Raw genomic sequence first — 18345 nt, 5'->3', positions numbered from 1 at the left:
GAATTAACACCAGAATTAACCACAAAACCCAAGGTAACTAGCCAGACAACACAGACCGGAAGTGAACAGAACTCTTCTCCCTGAACCCAACCTGTAACACTGACCCCCTAAAGTTGGAGTTCCCTGAGAAATTTTCAGTTTTACACTCTCAACTCTATAATGTGAGCAAATATGATAGACTGCGTGACTCTGTGACATCAAACGTGTGCCTTTGTAAAAAGGGTTTCTCTTAGCTGTTATGAGGTTGGAGGTTGAGCCTGGGAGAGACAGAGGGGAAATGAGGAAGATGGGGAAAGGAAAAAAGGAAAGAAAAGATAGTTTGAGTGGGCCTGTGGTAGAGAGGTGAACACTGGTCCCCACCTAAAACACAGAGGGAGAGACCGAAGTCCAGGTTTGGCGACCTTGGCAAAGTCCATCTTAGTCCTGTCCCTCCCTCGTCCCCAGAGTGCACAACCTTGCCAACTGGGCTCACACGTCTGTTAGGTCAGTGCTGTTCCCACCACCAGTTATCACCAGGTGGTGATTCATTTGGGTGAATGTGATTCCTACGTGTGCTAAGAAATCAACAGAAGGGGGACGCCCGAGTGGCTCAGTCGGTTAAGCGTCTGCCTTCAGCTCAGATCGTGATCCCAGGGTCCTGGCTTCGAGCCCCACATCGGGCTCCCTCCTCAGTGAGGAGCCCTCTTCTACCTCTGCCTGCCGCTCTCCCTGCTTGTGTGCTCTCTCCCTCTGACCAATACATAAAATCTTAAAAAAAAGAAGAAGAAGAAGAAGAGGAGGAGGAAGAAGAGGAGGAAGAAGAAGAAGAAATCAACAGAAGAGAACAAATTAAATTTGGAACCTATGCAACAGAACTTGAATTAATCTCCAGGGGCACAGTCTTAACCATCTGACGCTCAGAGCATAGCACAGTGAGGCACACAGTAGGTGTGCAAAAATGTTTAAGGAAAGGTGGGGTTTTTTTTTAATGTGTGATTGGAGGAACTTTTTATTTCTAACCTTCACAGCTAAAGAATTAGTTTCCATTTTTTCAAATGAAGGCGAAATATTTAAATCCTTTCTGCTCAAAGCTAAGAGGGCAAAGATTATCAATTATCCTTAAAATGTTAACATAAAATTGTTTTATTCATTTCTATGAATATTTTTGAGCACCTAAAATGGGCCAACCACTGTACCAGGCAGGGGGGATAAAGCAGTGAGCAAAAGAGGCAATGTCCCAGGAGCGGATGTTATTTAAAGACTAAAACAAATAAAAATCATGAAAATACTAACTCTCACTCTTAAAAATATTCAACCATTATTTTTTGAAGAGCTACTCTGCGTATGGCAAACAGAGATAAAATAACCCTCAATCGATTAGAAAATTTCAACCACAGGTTGATATACATTAAGTCAGATATATGACTTTATACAGCACATTAGTTTGAATATTGTAAAAAAGATATATATACACATCCTTAAAACACATAAATACCCAAAATAGAAATGGCAGCAGACCCTATCAGTATGCCAAAGAGTGGTTCAGCAGACCGACCGGACATTGGAATTTACATCAAGGAGCAGTGAAGGCTCCAGAACAAAATTTCCTTCAGTGCATTTAAACTGCGATCTAATTTACAAACATTTGGTTTGTAAAAATTTGATCTGCAGATCTCCTTGCCAGGATAGGATCCTAGGAAGGGATTAAGGGGAAGGAAGTCTAAAGGTCGCCTGACCAGGTATTTCTGTAATAGTCGTCTCACTGAAGGGCTTCTGGTAAATTGGTTTAGGTGAGTTAGCTGATTAAGAGCCGGTGAGGTGCGGACACAGTTTAGTTTCACCAGCCGCTGTGCCAGCTCCTCTCCCAGTCTCGGGTGCTAATCCAGGATCCCTTAGCATCGCAAATATGGACTAAGGGTTTCCCGAACAAGTAACCACCTGTGTTAATATTTTCTTTTCATTCCATCAGCAACACCTTAGCTGATTTCTTTTGCAGGATGGGGAGAAAAGCAGAATTTCCAACAGACCTATTGAGAGAGGCAATCCAGGGGAGTATGTGTCCCGGAGAAGATAGACCTCAGTTCCTCAGCAGGTCACGCTGCAGTGGGTGACAGGGGAGAACCAAGACCAGCACAAATATGAACTGAGTCAAGTCTGAAGCAATCACGTCGTAAAGGTGACACATAAGCCAGCAAGTGAGGAGAGGGGGGCTTTGTCGACCGAGAAAGAGATTGAGACTATAAATCAGGACTAATTCCTGACTCTAGACCAGATGCTGCTACTCCAGCTCCCCGGGCCTCCGTTTCCTCACCCCACCTAACAAACTGAGGTGGTCAGAGGTGTTATCCACTTGAGTTCATAAGAAATGAGTTTACTGTCCTTCCCCTACTATCTTATAGGGAAACCTAAGTCCACTGTGACTCACCCAACAGCGAGCCATCTTTCTCGGGAAGAGGGGACGCAGCCAGTCACAGCTCCGTCTGCCCTGGGTTCATGCAGACCCCCACCTATGATTAGGTTCCCACAAATGGCCAGCGTGTATATGGCCTGCTTCTGTATAAGTGGGACCCAAGCGATGGAGATGGGGGGGCACGTCAGAAGGAGGGGGTAGCCACCCAGCCAATTTAGTCTGTTAAAGATCGTTTCATTAGTTTTAATGTCACTCCTACTTGAATGTCAAGTCCATGAGAAATGAGACCTTCTGTCTTGCTCTTTACTGGCTGTCACTGACTAGCACATACTAGATGCTCAGTAACCACGCACTGAATAAACAGACGGGCGAGAGACCCAGAATCCAGTCCTGAATTCGCCACGTACTGCCTGTCCCTCTCGGGGCAGGCCGTTCAACTTTCGAGACTCTAAGACTGTCATGGGGATTAGACGGAATAATGTGCAATGAGTACTAACAGAAACACGTTATCGTATATGTTAGCATTCAATTGACCACGGGGATGAATTCTTCAGGAATGAGAGGTGTAGCCCTCACCCCAAGCAATGCTCCCGATGCTAATGGTATTCATAGTTCATGATGTAGACAACATTTACTGACTTCATTGCTAAACAAGTTGGTATAAACGAAATTAAGAGTAAAATGTGAATTATTTCATGATTTATGACAGCTAAGCAAGTATTTTATTTGTCAGGCAGGAAAAGAGAGTTAAGAGAATGACATAATCTCTCTCAAATTAGCACTTTAACACAAAGAGTGCCACTGTTCTATGCAATACATTGCCAGAAAGTTTCATATTCTTTCTTGCATCTGGATGAGATCTTTTCGGGCTGCAAAGTGGCCATAGAATGTTTTTTAAATTATTAAAAGGAAAAAACAACAACAAAAAACCGTGTTGCAATTTATCATCTGGTCATAGTACTGTTTTTAATGATAGACGTTTAAAAGATCCTAGTTAATATATTCTATCGGATTAGGATACTTGATTATTCAAACAAATTTAGATTATGCTTTACTGGTATCAGTACATTCTAATGAAAATTATAAATAAAAAGAGATCGGTTTCCATAAATTCAACTCTTGTAATTAGGAAAAATCAAATGGTGTATTTTTTAATGAGAGGGATAATTTTATTGAACACTGAAGACTTATATTGCTAATATTTATAAGTCATTTCAACTTTGCTGTTTAAGACCTACTTAAAAGTTAGTCCAAAATGAATCCTTTAAACATTTTATATAAAGTATATTTAAATTTTCCTCTTCATGATATGAGAGAATAAAAGCTTGAGAGTTTAATTTTATTTTTGTATTTCAGTGAATTACACACCAGTCAAAAAAGGGTACCTAGAACTTAGTATCCATCTCTCTCTGAACTTTATAGTTTTTATCCTGCACCTTCTCATGATCATTATTTTATTCTTAGCATAGATGCAGGTTCTCCAACTGGTTTTTTTTTTTTTTTTGCATGTTTACATTCTTTCACTTGTGTTTATAAATATTTTGTGATTTTTTTTTTTTTGGATCTTCTGTCTTAGCTTTAAAAGAGAATATCGAGGGGGCACGTGGCAGCCTCAGTTGGTAGAGCATGTGACTCGATCTTGGGGTTATTAAATTCAAGCCCCACAATGGGTGTGGAGATTACTTAAAAAATAAAATCTTGGGGCACTGGGTGGCTCAGTCAGTTAAATGTCCCGCTCTTGATTTCAGCTCAGGTCTCGATCTTAGAGATCAAGTTCAGGTCCTACTTTAAAAAAAAAAAGATTCTTAAAAAATGAGAGAGAATATTGAGGATCAGCTGTAAATGATACTACCCCTTTCCTTTTCCTCTAGCTGGTCAATAATCTCTAACCAACAGAATTTTTTAACAAAGTTACCGTTACTGAGCCCGTGCTATGGGCTTTTACTACTCACAACAGTATTCCCATTATCCTGCTCTAAGAGATGAGAAACTAAGTAACTTGCCCAAGGCCATTCAGGGTAATTATTCTCCCAGCTCTGACTCGGTCTATCCTTTGGGAGGTCTACCGAGAACAGATTGAGAGTGTTGTTTCCCCCAAACTTCCCGTAAGACTGGAGATGCCTGAGCGACTTACCTCCCCTTCCCTTTTTTCCCTGCATCTCTTCCTTGTTTTCCCTTTGGCTCCTGTGTCCCCAAAGTATCCTTTATCCCTCCTGTTATCTGTTGTCACCCACAATTCCCTACGATCGTCCTGCAGTAAGAAGTCCGGTGACCCCAGGCTGACAGTCCGTCTTGCTCGCTGGTCCCAGCTGGGCGAGAACCGCCTGGCAAGAGCAGCAGAAGGGAAAGTGCCTGTGCAGGAAGCCCTGTCATCCTGCGCCAAGAGGTAAACCCTTGCCCCATAAAGCGCCTTAGTATTATTAAACAGTTTCTATTTGTCAGGCACTTTATAGTCATTTTTATTGGTTCTTTTTACTAGTCATAACTCGGCATCAGAACGGGGCTCACTTTTTCTTTTCATTAAGTGCTCTGAGTGAAGTGGGAAAGNNNNCCTTGGGGAGCAGGTCCTCAACCTCTGCAGAGAACAGTCATAGGCCGGCAGAGACCCGCAACCTGCCCCAGTGCCAGACCCGAAGGGGAGTGGCCAGCCCTCAACCACTGCACCGGGGGCTCCACAGAAGCTCCCCAAATCAATCCAACCACAGCTTTCAGCCCCTGTTGTCTTGACTATGTGCTGACATTTGGAAGACTGGGCCATTCTATTTTACCCTAATCCAAGATGTTCCCTTTTATGTTCTTGCAACTTCAAAAGCACAAAAATCACATTAAGATCCTTTTAGTTTTAAAAGACACATCCAGGGGTGCCTGGGTGGTTCAGTGGGTTAAGTGTCTGCCTTCGGGGCTCAGATCATGATCCTGGGATTGAACCCCCTCCTCCTCCCCTCCCCTGCCCTGCTTCTCCCTCTCCCTCCCCCGCCCGTGCTCTCTCTCTCAAATAAATAAAATCTTTTAAAAAATAATAAAAGACACATCCATGTGAACACTTGTGGTTCAGTGTCCTTTTTCTTTTCTTTAGTGCTATATAACTGCACTGCTTTTTTTTTTACTTTAGTTATAAATCATAGCCAAAAAAGTACCAGCATACAAGAGGCCTCGACCTGGGGTTGGAACTGGAACTTCAACTTCGCTCCTCCCTAGCAAGGTGAACTTGAGAAACTGCCTAACCTCTCCAAGGGTCAGTTTTTCTCCCCTTCCTATCCACTCCCCCTTCAGCTTGCTTGTGTGTGGAGACTATCACAGGGCATATTCCACGAGCAGGGTTTATTTTCATGTTCCTTGTCTGTCTCCTCCACGAGACGGTGAGTGAGTCCTCCAAGGACAAGGACTTGATCTGTGTCCCCATCATCTTTCTAACCCAGCACCTGACACCAGAAAGTGCCCTACCTGGCTTCCTTACAACGAAGTCACATACACGAGAGCCCTTCGCAATCCGCAAAGCACTGTTCGCAAGTACCCGAGTGTAACTAAGGATTCACAGTACATCCCACAGGCCCAAAATGTCAAGGAAATACTGCTGGGCACCAAGGGAGCCGGGCTTTTAGTGACTGCAAAAGTGGTAATCAAAACGTAAACCGTGACAGAGAACCACTTCAGAATTTCTTTGGGTTACTACACGAATACTCCACCTTACAATGCATGGTTTGACAACCGGGTGAACATTTGGAGGGGCTGACAGGTAGTGAAACGTGGCACCCTGCTTCGTGCTGGGACATCGAAAACAGCCGTGTTCTCAAAGTGATAGCAAAGAAAAGGCTTAAATTTTGACAAGACAAGATTTTATTTTTTCCAAGTTTTCACATGCTCCTTATACACTTTTAAGATTTCAGTGTTTAGTCCTTCAGTTTCGTTAAGCCACCTTCCGTCCCATTTCTTAGACAGTAACACATAACTTATGAATAGTCGTTAAATGAGCCAAGACCCTCTGCTTCCTCTCCCAACTAGCCCTTCTTCTGACTTAACCTAGGTATTGCCATTCTGGCTTCTCCAGCGTCTTCTCTTTACTATTTCTAAGTTATTCCTTACCTCCCCAAATGCCCACCTTGCACACAGTAAGTGCTCGATAAATGCCTTTTATAAATAAACCCTATTTTGAGAGTTTTTCTGGACAGCATTCTTCATCTTGACCTTTCTCTTCTTAGATCATCACTCATCTCCTAAGAGGTGGTTCTTTTTTTTTTTTTTAAGATTATTTATTTATTTATTTGACAGAGAGAGAGAGAGAGAGACAGCCAGCGAGAGAGGGAACACAAGCAGGGGGAGTGGGAGAGGAAGAAGCAGGCTCATAGCGGAGGAGCCTGATGTGGGGCTCGATCCCATAACACTGGGATCACGCCCTGAGCCGAAGGCAGACGCTTAACCGCTGTGCCACCCAGGCGCCCCCCCAAGAGGTGGTTCTAAAACGTATCACTTGAGATGGTAGTTAAACCATGATCCTCTTCATAAGTTAAAAAAAAAAAACAAAAACTGGAGAAACATACCTAGAATCTCATCCTCCTCCTTCCCCTTATGAAACGATCCAGAAAACAGCGAAATCACTACCATTATGAATCTTCTATCATTAATTATAAAAAATTAACATGTGAATGAACACGGAGTTGTAAGGAAAAGAAAAAGAAGCTACCTCAATCAGTTTTCTAATATTCTTGTTATACTTCTATAATAAGAAACTGTGGGTTTCTACAGCAACGTGATTTTAAACTGCTACCTCAATCCAGTGAAAAATAAACATCCTGCAAGGTTTTTTTTCCTGGAGTAAAAAAACAGATATTTGTTCACGATGGAAGAAAGTATCTAAAATCTACTTAGGTATAGTTTTGTCAGAAAGCATGTCATAAAATAGAAGCCAACATTCCAGATGAGCTGGCTTAATAAAATTAATAGATAATTATATTTATTAACTCACAGAATTAATTCAATTCTAAAAGCCCACAAAGTTATCCCTTTAAGGACCACGGTGGCTGAATACTGTGAATAATTGAAAGGCAAGCTAAATTATGGTAATGAATCCCTGCATCGTCATATCAACCATTTCTACTTTATAAGAGCACTTTGTCCAACTTAAATCACAAGAGGTCGTTAACTGGTCAGCAATCCTGCATCAAAACACCACCAGTTACCTGAGTCTGCAGTCTGTTCAAAACATATATTATTACACCTCAACTTAAGTGGAATGCCCATTGATTTATGTAATCTCCAAGACAGAAGTCGAGTTTTAGAAAATTATTGTCCAATTGTGCATTAAGGAAATGCAAATACCACAACACACGATCTAGCCAAATATAGGCCCTACTTCTAGAATACTGGAAGTTATTACTATAATGACCTTCCCGATGCTGTCAAAACTCCAGTGTGATGACCACTCCCAGAATCACAAACCATTCCGAATAAATTTCCATTTCTTGTAAAAAGCTGTTGATCTCATTCTAAGCCAACTTTTGCAAATCTGATGGAGTCTGGGCCTCAATTATGGGAACTCTCCCTACCTCCCTTTAGCACTTAAAAATTTCCAAGGCTTTCGAAAGAGAAATGGGAGCAGTCTGCAGAATAAACCTACAAGATGTAGGGATCAGTCCTGCCTGGGGCCACAGCACATGCAAATCTTAAGGAAAAGCAGAGGAGAGAAAAACAGGCTTTGGGGCAAAGCATCCACGGGGATGAGAGATGGGCTCTCTCTCTCGTTTTTTCTTTTCACGTTTTATTAATTTAAGTAATCTCTACACCCCACATGGGGCTCCAACTCAAGACCCCAAGATCAGGAATTGCACTCTCTTCTGATGGAGCCAGCCAGGCGCCCCACAGGCTTTCTTACTTAGGTAAGTGAGAGACAGGCGGGCCCTGGTGAGCCAGAGGCCTGGAGACGTCCCAGCAACCGGGAGAGCAGAGCCACTGCTACTGGCCGAGTCTGGGCAGGCCCCTGAAGAAGAAACAGCAGAGCCCTCCACCCCCCCAGCAGCCAGACCGGCGATTTACAAGAGAAAACTGAAGACCGAGACGGGGACTTTAACACCAAGACCAGCAGTTTTTCATATATGAAGACAGCCTGTGCTAAGATAATAAAACAACAGAAAATGTTCCCAGAGCGCGCAGGCTTTCAGCGCCTCTCAAACCGTCATTCGCTTCACACGGGCGACCCTGCCAGGTGGCTGTGACCACCTTCCCCACCGACTGAGCAGGAAACTGGACCACTGACTCTGTCCAGGGGTCTGGCACGGGCATCTGTTCTTAACCGCCGTGTGACAGGGCTTCTCCAGAGGCAGTTGTGGTCCCCAGATCCGCCCCGGGCTGGGGGACCGCACGCAGCAACACGGCGGCTCGTGCTCCCTGCAAATCCTCTTCCCGGTTCTCTATTTATTTACTTATTTTTGCTCGATGGTAACAAGCTCTCTTCTGAAGTTGCTCTAAGAAGGCACCTCAGGTAGTAAGATCAATCCAATGTTCTATCACCTTCTCTTTACTGGATTTTCCTATTTGCACGGCTGGTAAGAATTTTGGAATCAACAGACGACGGATTTAAAAGCGGACACTCTGGAATCGAACGGGCCTGGATCCGAATCCAGGCACAGTTACTGATCACTTGAGACCTTAAGCAAGTCAGTCAAGTAAGGTTAGTTAAACCTCAGTCTCCTCCTTTGTAAAACGGAAATGGTGACAACTCCTTGAGGGGCTGGATGAGAACGAAAGGAGACCACACGGGTCCATACTCATCAAGACGGTCTGCACACATCAACTGCCTGGGAATCATGTGAAAATGCAGAAGAGACTCAGGGGCACGGCGTGGAGAGATCCCGCATTTCTGACAAGTTCCCAAGTGACGCAGAGGCTGCTGGTCAGTAGACCATGGTAAAAAAAAAAAAAAAAAAAAAAAAAAAAAAAAAAAAAGGAAGCCACACACAACCCTGGTGTATCTTGGTCATTATTAATGATTACACTCCACTTCGGAACTACAGACTCAGTCAGCGGTTGTGACAGCCGACATCAAAACTCTGTACGGAGGGTCTCGTTCGTCTCTGCAGACCGAGGCCCAACAGGATGAGAACTCCGTGGCCAGAGCACGCCCCTCGTTCGCTCCTGCCTGGACCAGGTCCAGGGGCTCACCCAGAACAGCAAGGAAGCTGGGAATGCTGAAACAGCTCTCATTTCTAAGTTACACGTTACATTCCTTCAATCTAGCTGGCAAGAGAAACACAGCACGTTCCCGTCTCATAACCAATCCACAAACTCAAGAAACTTGCCTTAAACACTTACGTCTCAGACCACAGTAACAAAATGGAGGATTTCCTCACGTATCAAGCTTATATACACATACTTATGCATCTGTATCTGCATATATCTGCATGAATGTATTATCCATGACCACGCTGTCTAAAGGAGGGGAGCAGAAATTACAAATACCACATAAATATATATGTACATATATAGTGTATCTACTAGCTTGCACATGGGGGAAAACAGCCACATGGGACAGGTGCCATAAAGAACAGCTCCCTTTTTCTTGGGTTGAGAGGAAGGGTAGGGACTGAACCGGGTTCACCTGCACTGGAGACATGGAGTAAACTAGAAAATGATGATTAAAAGCTTCCAAACTAGTCCTGACATTCTAATTTGGTGACCATATTACTCACAAGGAAGTGCCATTTATCTCTGCCATCCCTCAGCATTCCTTTCTGAATTCCTCTCCTTTTTTCCTAGAAGCCTACAACCTAATGCTCTCTTAAATCTGTCAGCCTTTTCGGGTAGCACATTTTTACCTCCTTCCTCCCAGACCGGATCGCAACGCCCATCTTCCAGGGTTCACTGCCAGGTGATCAGGGGAAAGCAGATGTTCAGGGTGTGAATGAGGCTACATCCTCCCAGGAAAGGTCTTCGTGATAAAGGTGATTTTCAAATGCCTACTGGGGGGTCGCTGAGGTGGAGGGGTGGGAGGCGCAGAACGGGCTGGTGATGTGGGAATAACTGAGCTGCTGTGGCGGGCTCCCAATCCTCTCCCTTCAAGATTGCCCCAAGTCTCTCAGCTTTCCAGGGTTATATGCATGGACTCCGTCAACAACATGGGAGCCCTCTGTCATCCTCACACCTCTCCTCCAGGATGAGGAGCACTCCCTGTGACTTCCCTGCACCCCGCATATTAAACACAACCAAACTCACTGCCTGGAGGGCCAGGAGGGGCTCAAGTGTTTGCAGTCCCTCAACAGGAACCACAGATCTCAGAATGCAGTGGGTTTCCAGAAGGAAGTTCCCACTGGGGTTCCCAAAGCAGCCCCAGAGCAAAGTGCCTGTGACACGTCTGATCAAGCTCAGACACTCTGGACTGTTTACAGTCCTGTGAGAGATCTCCCGCTTTGTGGTTTTTGAAAAATCCCGTACATGGACCAAGTTTAGGATAGGATATGAATAAAAAAAAAAGAGTGACAAATAAAAGTTGGCAGTCATATATAAATGTATCTTTTTTAGAGAGAAAGAACAGGCTCTGTCAGGTTGTTAAAGTATATAAGCTGAAAGGAAGTCCGAGTGTAAAGAAAGTTGAACAGAAGGACAGGGAGAATTACTGGAAACCTAAAACATGTCTGTAGGTTTGGTCTGCTGTAGCGGAGTGGATATACCGTGGTGGGCTGTCTCGTTTAAAGCCACGGGCATTAGGAAATGCAGCCCTTGCTATGGTGAGGTATCTCAACCGGCTTAAACACTCATTTCCTTCTAGACAATCTAGAATAGAAGCTCATTCCCTGTTATAAAGACTCGACACCATCCAGAGACCGACCTCCCTCGAAGAGTAACAGACAAAGAGAAACTTTTACAAATCTGAAGACCCAAGGAGCCTAAAATCTTATAGAACCTAACCTTAAATGTTCATCATTTCCACTGTGATGTGCGTGTACCAAGCAGACAATCACTCCAGCCTGAGGCCCACTAACTTGCCCATCTCCTGCAAACCCCACTGAGCCCTGAGGGCAAGGGCCACATCCTGCTCCTTTAGACAAGTACTTAGCAGGCAGACAGAGGCTCTATCAACAATGGTTGACTTCAATTCAGTGTCTTTACACCACCACTAGCGTGCAATAAAAAAGTTTGCCCATGCAATGTTTCAAATCTGTTTCATTTTGGTTCATCAGGGTCCATCGATACCCCTTTTTGGACCAACTAATTTCCCCCACCTTCTCCGCTGTCTCAATTGTCCAGAGAAGTCTTTAAAAAGACATCCTGACTAACTGGTGTTATGCAGTGAAGAATCAATCAAGAGAAGTAAAAATGGGTCCTAGAAATAAAGTTCCAGCAAATGACAGACCCACCTTATACGTTTGCTCCCAAGATTTTCCACTCGGGTAACCGCAATGCCAACTCCTACATCAATTCTGCTTTTCAAATGGCAGCTAGGACACCAAAAGTTTAACTTGAAACTGAACTTTTTATTAAATAACCAGTGGGGTTTTGCCTGGCCTAGCAAGGCAGAACCTGATTCAGCAGTCCCACCTGCAGAAGGGGCTCTCATTTGCAGTGACAAGAGGATGGCCTTTTAGGTAACGCTCATTTGGGGGAGCCAGATTTTAAAATCAGGGTGACACAAAGATTTAAGTTTTAAGTGAATGCGAGCCACTTTCTCGTTTCGCAGCAAACACTCCTTTCCCTGTTTCCTGGATCAGATTTAATAGTGAGCTGACATACATGCGGGTTCATAGCAATTTAAAATAACTCACTTGTATCATGACTATAATAACAATATGTAAGAGTTAAAAATACAGATTTCTTTCCCGAAATCACTGCTGCAAAACATTAAGTGCTTCACCTTTTAACTTTCTTTATTTTCATCTGGTTTTAATAGTTAATGAGGCCAAAATCGTGCCAATCCAACTACTTGCCAAGTGGAAAATGGATTAATTTATAAAGATTCCTGGTACAAACGCCACACTAGCAGATACTCAATGACTGTTTCCTGCATGAATGAAAAAAGTTACATAGTTATGTTACTGACATTTAGTTTCTCCACCAATCTGAATGGGACATCAAATATTCCTGCAGCAGAAAAAAGGAAGGTAGCCATAAACTAACATTAAAAATGAGGAAAATATCTGTTTTAAACAAGGCAGCTAATCCTAATAGCTCCAGATAACCATTACAAGAATGTCTTGTTAAAACTGCTTTGGCTGTTAAACCCACTACACCCTTCAAGTTTATAGACGTTTGATTCCCTCTTTAAGAAAGAGAGCAGCCCTCCCAAATTAAAAACAAGACTTTGGCGATTATTTCGGTAATACATAAAATGCAGGTTAGTTAGTTTGTTTGTTTCTATTAAGCAAACAGATTGAATATTCCTCCTCCCTTCCCACACTAAGCACCTGAACGAAGACTGTTCCCCAGTGCTATGGACATCTGACTTCTCAAAGGCAAGGTCATTAACAACTACTAGTGCCCCCACAGAGAGGCTGCTCCAATTTTTAGCTGGGAAACTGTAAGGACCCACTCTGGCCCCTAGTGAGGCCAATGAGATGGACACACTGATGTACTCCACCAACTTCAGAATCTCTCCACTACCTATTTCCTACCTGCAGAATGCCTTAGAAGTATTTCTGGAAATAATCTGGTTAAAGTCAAATAAGAACAACTGAAGACACCTTTGGCACAAGCTTACGAATGTGTCTAAGTATATTTTAGGGAACTGATTTTCACATTTTTGTTTGGTGCTGGAGAGAGGCACGGTCTACAGAAGCTTTATCAACAAAGCTATGATATTTAGAGAATTTAAACTCTTACTATGTTCCTTGTGTATAAATGATAAAGACTAAAGTTAGAAATCTCCGTGGATGGATATCTAAGCTGAAGTATTGTTCTGTGAGGCAGGAAAAATACCGTATTTTCACGTAAGGAGAACAGCTCTGCAAATGTAGGATGGGCTGTGCTAAACCTTTGTAAATGTATCATGTGATCTCCAAGATTGCTAGGAAGCTGCACCAGTAACTGGATCCTGTTAGGTCACGACAGCTATGCAGGAGGAGGGGAGACAAGAATTGCCCTTTGCTTTTAACAGCCATTCCAGAGAATTAAAGAGTGAACTTCTTAAAGCAACCATCACAACCATCACCACAACTCCTCCCCGCGCCCCGCCCCCCCCGCAAAGTCAACAAAAGCCAGGAACTTCACATGAGTAAAAATCACAAATTCCATAATCGTTAATCCTTGAGTGCATTCATTTTAAAACCAGTCCCACAAATGACACACTCAGTAACACTCTGAAAAAGTAAAAAGAGCGAATGCACTTAAAGTAACAGGCTCTTCACTTTTTGAGAAACTTGCAATGTTAGAAGAGATCAGAGCATCAGGGTGTGAGTATTACCAAGAAGTCTAGAATCATACGGTCAACAGTGGAATTCTGTGCAATACCACCTGATGAGCCTAGCCAATATTAAGGTTAGACAGCCTATGTTTATAATTAAGTAATAATGACTGAAACTCAAGGTACACACAGCATTTCCTGAAGATTAATGACTGGCAAGAGGAGTTGACCTCCTGAAGCAGTGGCTTGGGCCAGGAACCCCAGCCAGTCAGCAATCCCCAGGAAATGCCCTGGACCTCAGATGGTACAGCGGTTTTAATAAATACAAGAGGAAAAAGTTTAATATCGGCTTTCTACATAAACTAAACATTCGTTTCATTCTTAGAATGCTCAGACTTCAGAAGTGAGCTCTACGGGAGTTACTGAAGAGTTTCTTTAAAATTTCATAATGCTGATTAAAAAAACTTACTTTAACATAAATGAAAAGCTGACGGAAATATGTGCAAAAAGCACAACTTTTTGTAGTGTTTTAACTGCAAGGAGCTCAACTAAAATAATGTTTGCATAATAACCATCCAGCCAGCATATGGATATTCAAATCTATATTTAACTTTAATCTATATTTATCTGACTATACCTCAGAAAAAGAAAAGAATCAGTAGTCAGGTTTAGAGAACCAATTTACCTTACTCAGTGGACACGAGACTGTGACAGGGCAACTGCATTCCTTAGACCCAAACAAAACCCACTAAGCAACTCCCTCCTCCATCTTTTGTGAATCTTAAGTCATGATTCTATAGGAGAACGATGTCAAGAAACCAGCGGACAGACGCCAGCAGACAAAACTGTTTCATTATGATTCTAAGCAGATCTAGACTGATAAGCTTTCTCAGGCGTTTAACTCTTAATCAGGTGCTACTCTAAACCAGGATGTTTTAAGGGTCTTACTTGATCAGAAGAATGTGAACATTTATTTTTGCTTTCAAAGAAAAAGCAAGCAGAAATTCGCCGAAGACTTCTCCTCTGGGCCCTCACAACTCCATAAACCCACCCCTGGTCTGCCAGAAATGTACCACGCACGCTGGAAGTACAGAAACACACACAGCCTACAGGTCTTGTGTATTTTAGAGAACTTTGGTGTTTATATTACCATTCACAGCCCCTTTCTCTGCTGGCCTTGAGGCTTGCTGATTAGCTGGTAAACCTTTGAAAGGGTCAGTTTGTCCAGAACTGGAATTTCCACTTCGGAAACAGCACAGAGGTACTGGACATCTGTTCCTTGAAGGGCCTGCACTACAACCTCCAGACCTACAGTCGAAATTCTTACTTCTGCTTGATGGCAAGGAGGTCAAAGTTGTAAAAGCTCCAGTGGCTACATCTGCCTGCAGAATAGAGCACAGTCCCCAGAGACCTCTGGTTTCTGGCTGCTAGAAAAGTCTCCAAAAGATGAACACAATTTTAATAATATGAATATATTCCCCTAAATAATAAGACAAGAAGCATCCAGGGAGGCCCTCAATCTCAACCTAAAATTTGGTACTGCTTAGAATGAAATAATTTTAATATTAAAACAGTTCCTTAATCCTTGATGAGGACTCTGAAAGCCCAGAGAGCTGAACTGATTTGCCCAAGGTGGCTCAGCTTCTGGGTCCATACAACTCTTAACTGTGGGTGTTCTTGCCACACTACTGTGCTGTTTGGTCTTGATTAAATATCTATATTAAGTCTTATCTGCCCCCTTAGATGGTGAGCCCCATGGGGCTAGGGAAAGGCAGCAAGGTTTGGTGCCCAGGGTGCTGGTAGTGCAGATACCCCATCTATTAACAAGTGACTTCAGTTTATGGAAACTACACCCCGAACATCACTTCACCTTCAACTACCTGTTACAGCATAAACTGGCACTGGACTGCCCATCTCTCCACATTCCACCCACATACAGGAAGTGGGCTTGGCATGTTTTCTTTGTCAGTATCAATTTTTTTTAATCTGCATAAGTTATGGCGAATATGCAAGAGAATATTTTAATGGTTACTTTATTTAAATATATTTTAAGTAACTGCTTCCTTTATATGCCCGGTATTCCTGCACCCTGCCTTAGGGAACTCATGCGTTCAGTGGAAAGCCCCGCTGCCTCCAACCCTTTTGTTCTGCGAACTTTGAAGTTTCAGCCTTAACTGCGCAGCAGGGATTTAGGGTGCGTGCCTTCTCACATCTTTTAAGGTTAGATGTAAACTTCCCTGAAAAGCACCAAGAGTTAAGCTTCTAAGGGTGAGATCCAATCCGATTCAGTATATTTAGTACTTTTTAAAACTCCTCCCCACCCCCAACCCCGACCTGCATTAGCACGAGTTAGTCCCCAAATGGTACCAGAGAAACATTTCATGCATAGAGTTTGGTTTGGTTACCTGGGTGGGGGAAACAATAGCAGGTGAAACTACTGTGGGAGAATTGGTGCTTCTGTGCCCATTGGCTTCTGGAAGAAGAGGCAGGGGGTCGTGTTTCACGGAAACCACCACCACCGCATCCACAGGCTCCGAGGGGCGGATACAAAGTCTTTTGGGGGAAGAGGGGCCGCAGATATCCCCCGACCCGAACACGGACTCGTACAGAGCGCGCTTGGGCGCAGCCTCGGATTTCACGTCGGGCCCGACCTGGCTGTCTTTGGGGAGGATATAGGTGTTCCCCAGCGAGGGCGGCTGGGGGCGGTGGTGGTGGGAGGGATGGGTGGGGGGGTGGTGGGAGTGGTGGCGAGCTGCCCCGTTCAGAGCGTCCGCGTAGCAGCCCTGCGGGGCGGGCGAGCCCAGTTTGGTGCCGATGCCCGCGATGCTGTTGAGCGTGGCGATGGAGACCGCGCCGATGCAGTGGTTGGTGTAGGTCTTGGAGAGCTTGGCCGCCTTCGAGAGCATCTGCATCCTGGTGCCCAGCAAGTTCTTGCCGATGGCTTTGTTCTCGTACCAGGTCACATCGCCCTCGCTGCAGTGGTCCCGGGGCCGCTGGAAGAACGCCTTGCAGAGCGGGTTGCGCTTCGACAGGTACTTTACGAAGCTGGCGTAGGGGCAGAACTCGGTGCCCGTCTCGTACATGCGGGGCAAGTTCTCCTCGTCGCTGCTCTCGGCACGCTTCTTGCTCCACGACGACGAACGCGACTTGTGGTAGGGCCCGAGGGACTTAAAGTAGACGAACTTGCGGCCGTCCTCGTCCATAGCCAGCCCAAAGGAGTCCTCCTCCAGCTCGCGCTGGTTCTCGCGGCCGCGCGTGCAGAAGTACATGCACGTCTCGAACCAGACCTTGTTGAGCAGCCCGAAGGGCGTGTTGGTGCTGAAGACGCTGGAGGTGTACAGCTTGCGCAGGTCGGCACGCGTGATGGCTTGCTTCTGCACCACGGGCCCGGCGCCCTGCTCCTCGAGCTTGCGGATGACCGCGGCCAGCGTCAGGTTGGCGCTGCGCAGCTCGGGGTCCTTGGTGAGGTCGAGCGTGCGGCAGTACGGGGGCTCGTTGAGGTAGCGGTTGAGGGAGCTGCGGATGCTGATGAGCGACGACTTGCTGTAGAGCTGGCCGCTCTTGGAGCGGGCCTCGGCGTAGAAAGAGCGCAGCACGCGGCACAGCGCCCCCTTGTCCATGGTCTCGAAGTCCGGGCTCTGCGCCTTCTCGCTCAGGTACTCCCGGAAGATGCGCACGGCGTAGCGGGTGGCCAGCCGGGTGTTCTCGCTCAGCCGGGCCCGCTCGGGGCGCTGCAGCACGTCGGGGTCCAGCTCGGCGCTGTCCCCGGGCGGCCCGCCGCGGGCCCGGGGCGCCAGCAATCGCGGCGGCGCCTCGGGCTCCAGCGCGGCGCTCTGGTCCATATTGATCATATGGACCGGCTCGGGTTCCAGCTCCTCCCCGGCCGAGTCCTCGGGTTCCAGGGGCTCATCCCAGTCCAGCCCCATCTCTTCCTCCTCCTCTTCCACCTCCTCGTCCTCCTCCAGCCCCCCACCTCCGTCCTCCTCCTCCTCGTCCCCCGTTATCTGCACCTCCTGGATCTCGTCGTCCTCCTCCTCTTCCTCCTCCTCCTCGCCCGCGCTGCAGTAGTGCGGGCGGCCGTGGCGGCGGCCGCGGCCCCCCGCACCGCGCTCGCCCTCGCCCCGCTCCCCATTGTTCTCGGCGGCGGCGGCGGCGGCGCTGGCGCTGCCGCCCGCGCTGGTGTTACAGTCCCCGCTGCCAGGCATTCTCGCCATATTGCCGTCTCTCTGCCAGTCCTCGGGCAGGGCGCATGCGCTATATTGGACCGCAACGCTGAGAGCTTTTGTGTTTAATGACCTTCAGCTACCGGGAGGCAAAGCCGGGCTCTTAAAGGAGCCGCGCTCCAATTGTCAGTTCGGAGCGCTGCTCCGGAGGGGCAGCGGCGCGCAGGGGATGGAGGGGAAGGGAGGCGGGGGTGAGTTAGACAGGGAGAGGGTAAGGACGGGGGCTGGCTGGACCCTCTTCCTCCCCAACCCCTCTCCCCACTCCTAAGAAAACTTTGAAGGGGGGGAGAAAGGGGAGGGAGAGCTGTCGGTGGGGGTGAAACACTCCCAACTTACCCTCTGGCGGAGTGGCGCGCGGGCCCGGGCGGGAGAGAGGGAGGGCCGGCGGGAGGGCGGGGCGGTCTCGC

General features: G+C 46.0%; 1 protein-coding gene across 3 annotated transcripts in view; it reads right to left on the bottom strand.

Annotated features, from left to right (window-relative positions):
• KCTD1 (potassium channel tetramerization domain containing 1) overlaps positions 1–18345 on the bottom strand; it is a 176039-nt gene that overhangs the window by 72457 nt on the left and 85237 nt on the right. The window contains exon 1 of one of the 3 annotated variants that reach the window (XM_040632623.1): positions 18275–18316. The exons of 1 other annotated variant lie outside the window; for it this stretch is intronic. Coding sequence is in view for 1 of the 2 variants with exons in the window: in XM_040632622.1 (XP_040488556.1) it covers positions 16121–17929 (1809 nt within the window). In the remaining variant the exon portion in view is untranslated. Of the gene's footprint in view, positions 1–16120; positions 17930–18274; positions 18317–18345 lie in introns of those variants that run through there. One more of the 3 variants, XM_040632622.1, reaches the window with a different exon arrangement.

Source organism: Ursus maritimus, unplaced genomic scaffold (assembly GCF_017311325.1).
Source record: "Ursus maritimus isolate PB19 unplaced genomic scaffold, ASM1731132v1 scaffold_18, whole genome shotgun sequence".
Classification (NCBI taxonomy): Eukaryota; Metazoa; Chordata; class Mammalia; order Carnivora; family Ursidae; genus Ursus; species Ursus maritimus.
The sequence above is the reverse complement of the archived record's forward strand: the minus strand, read 5'-3'. Positions and strand labels throughout refer to the sequence as shown.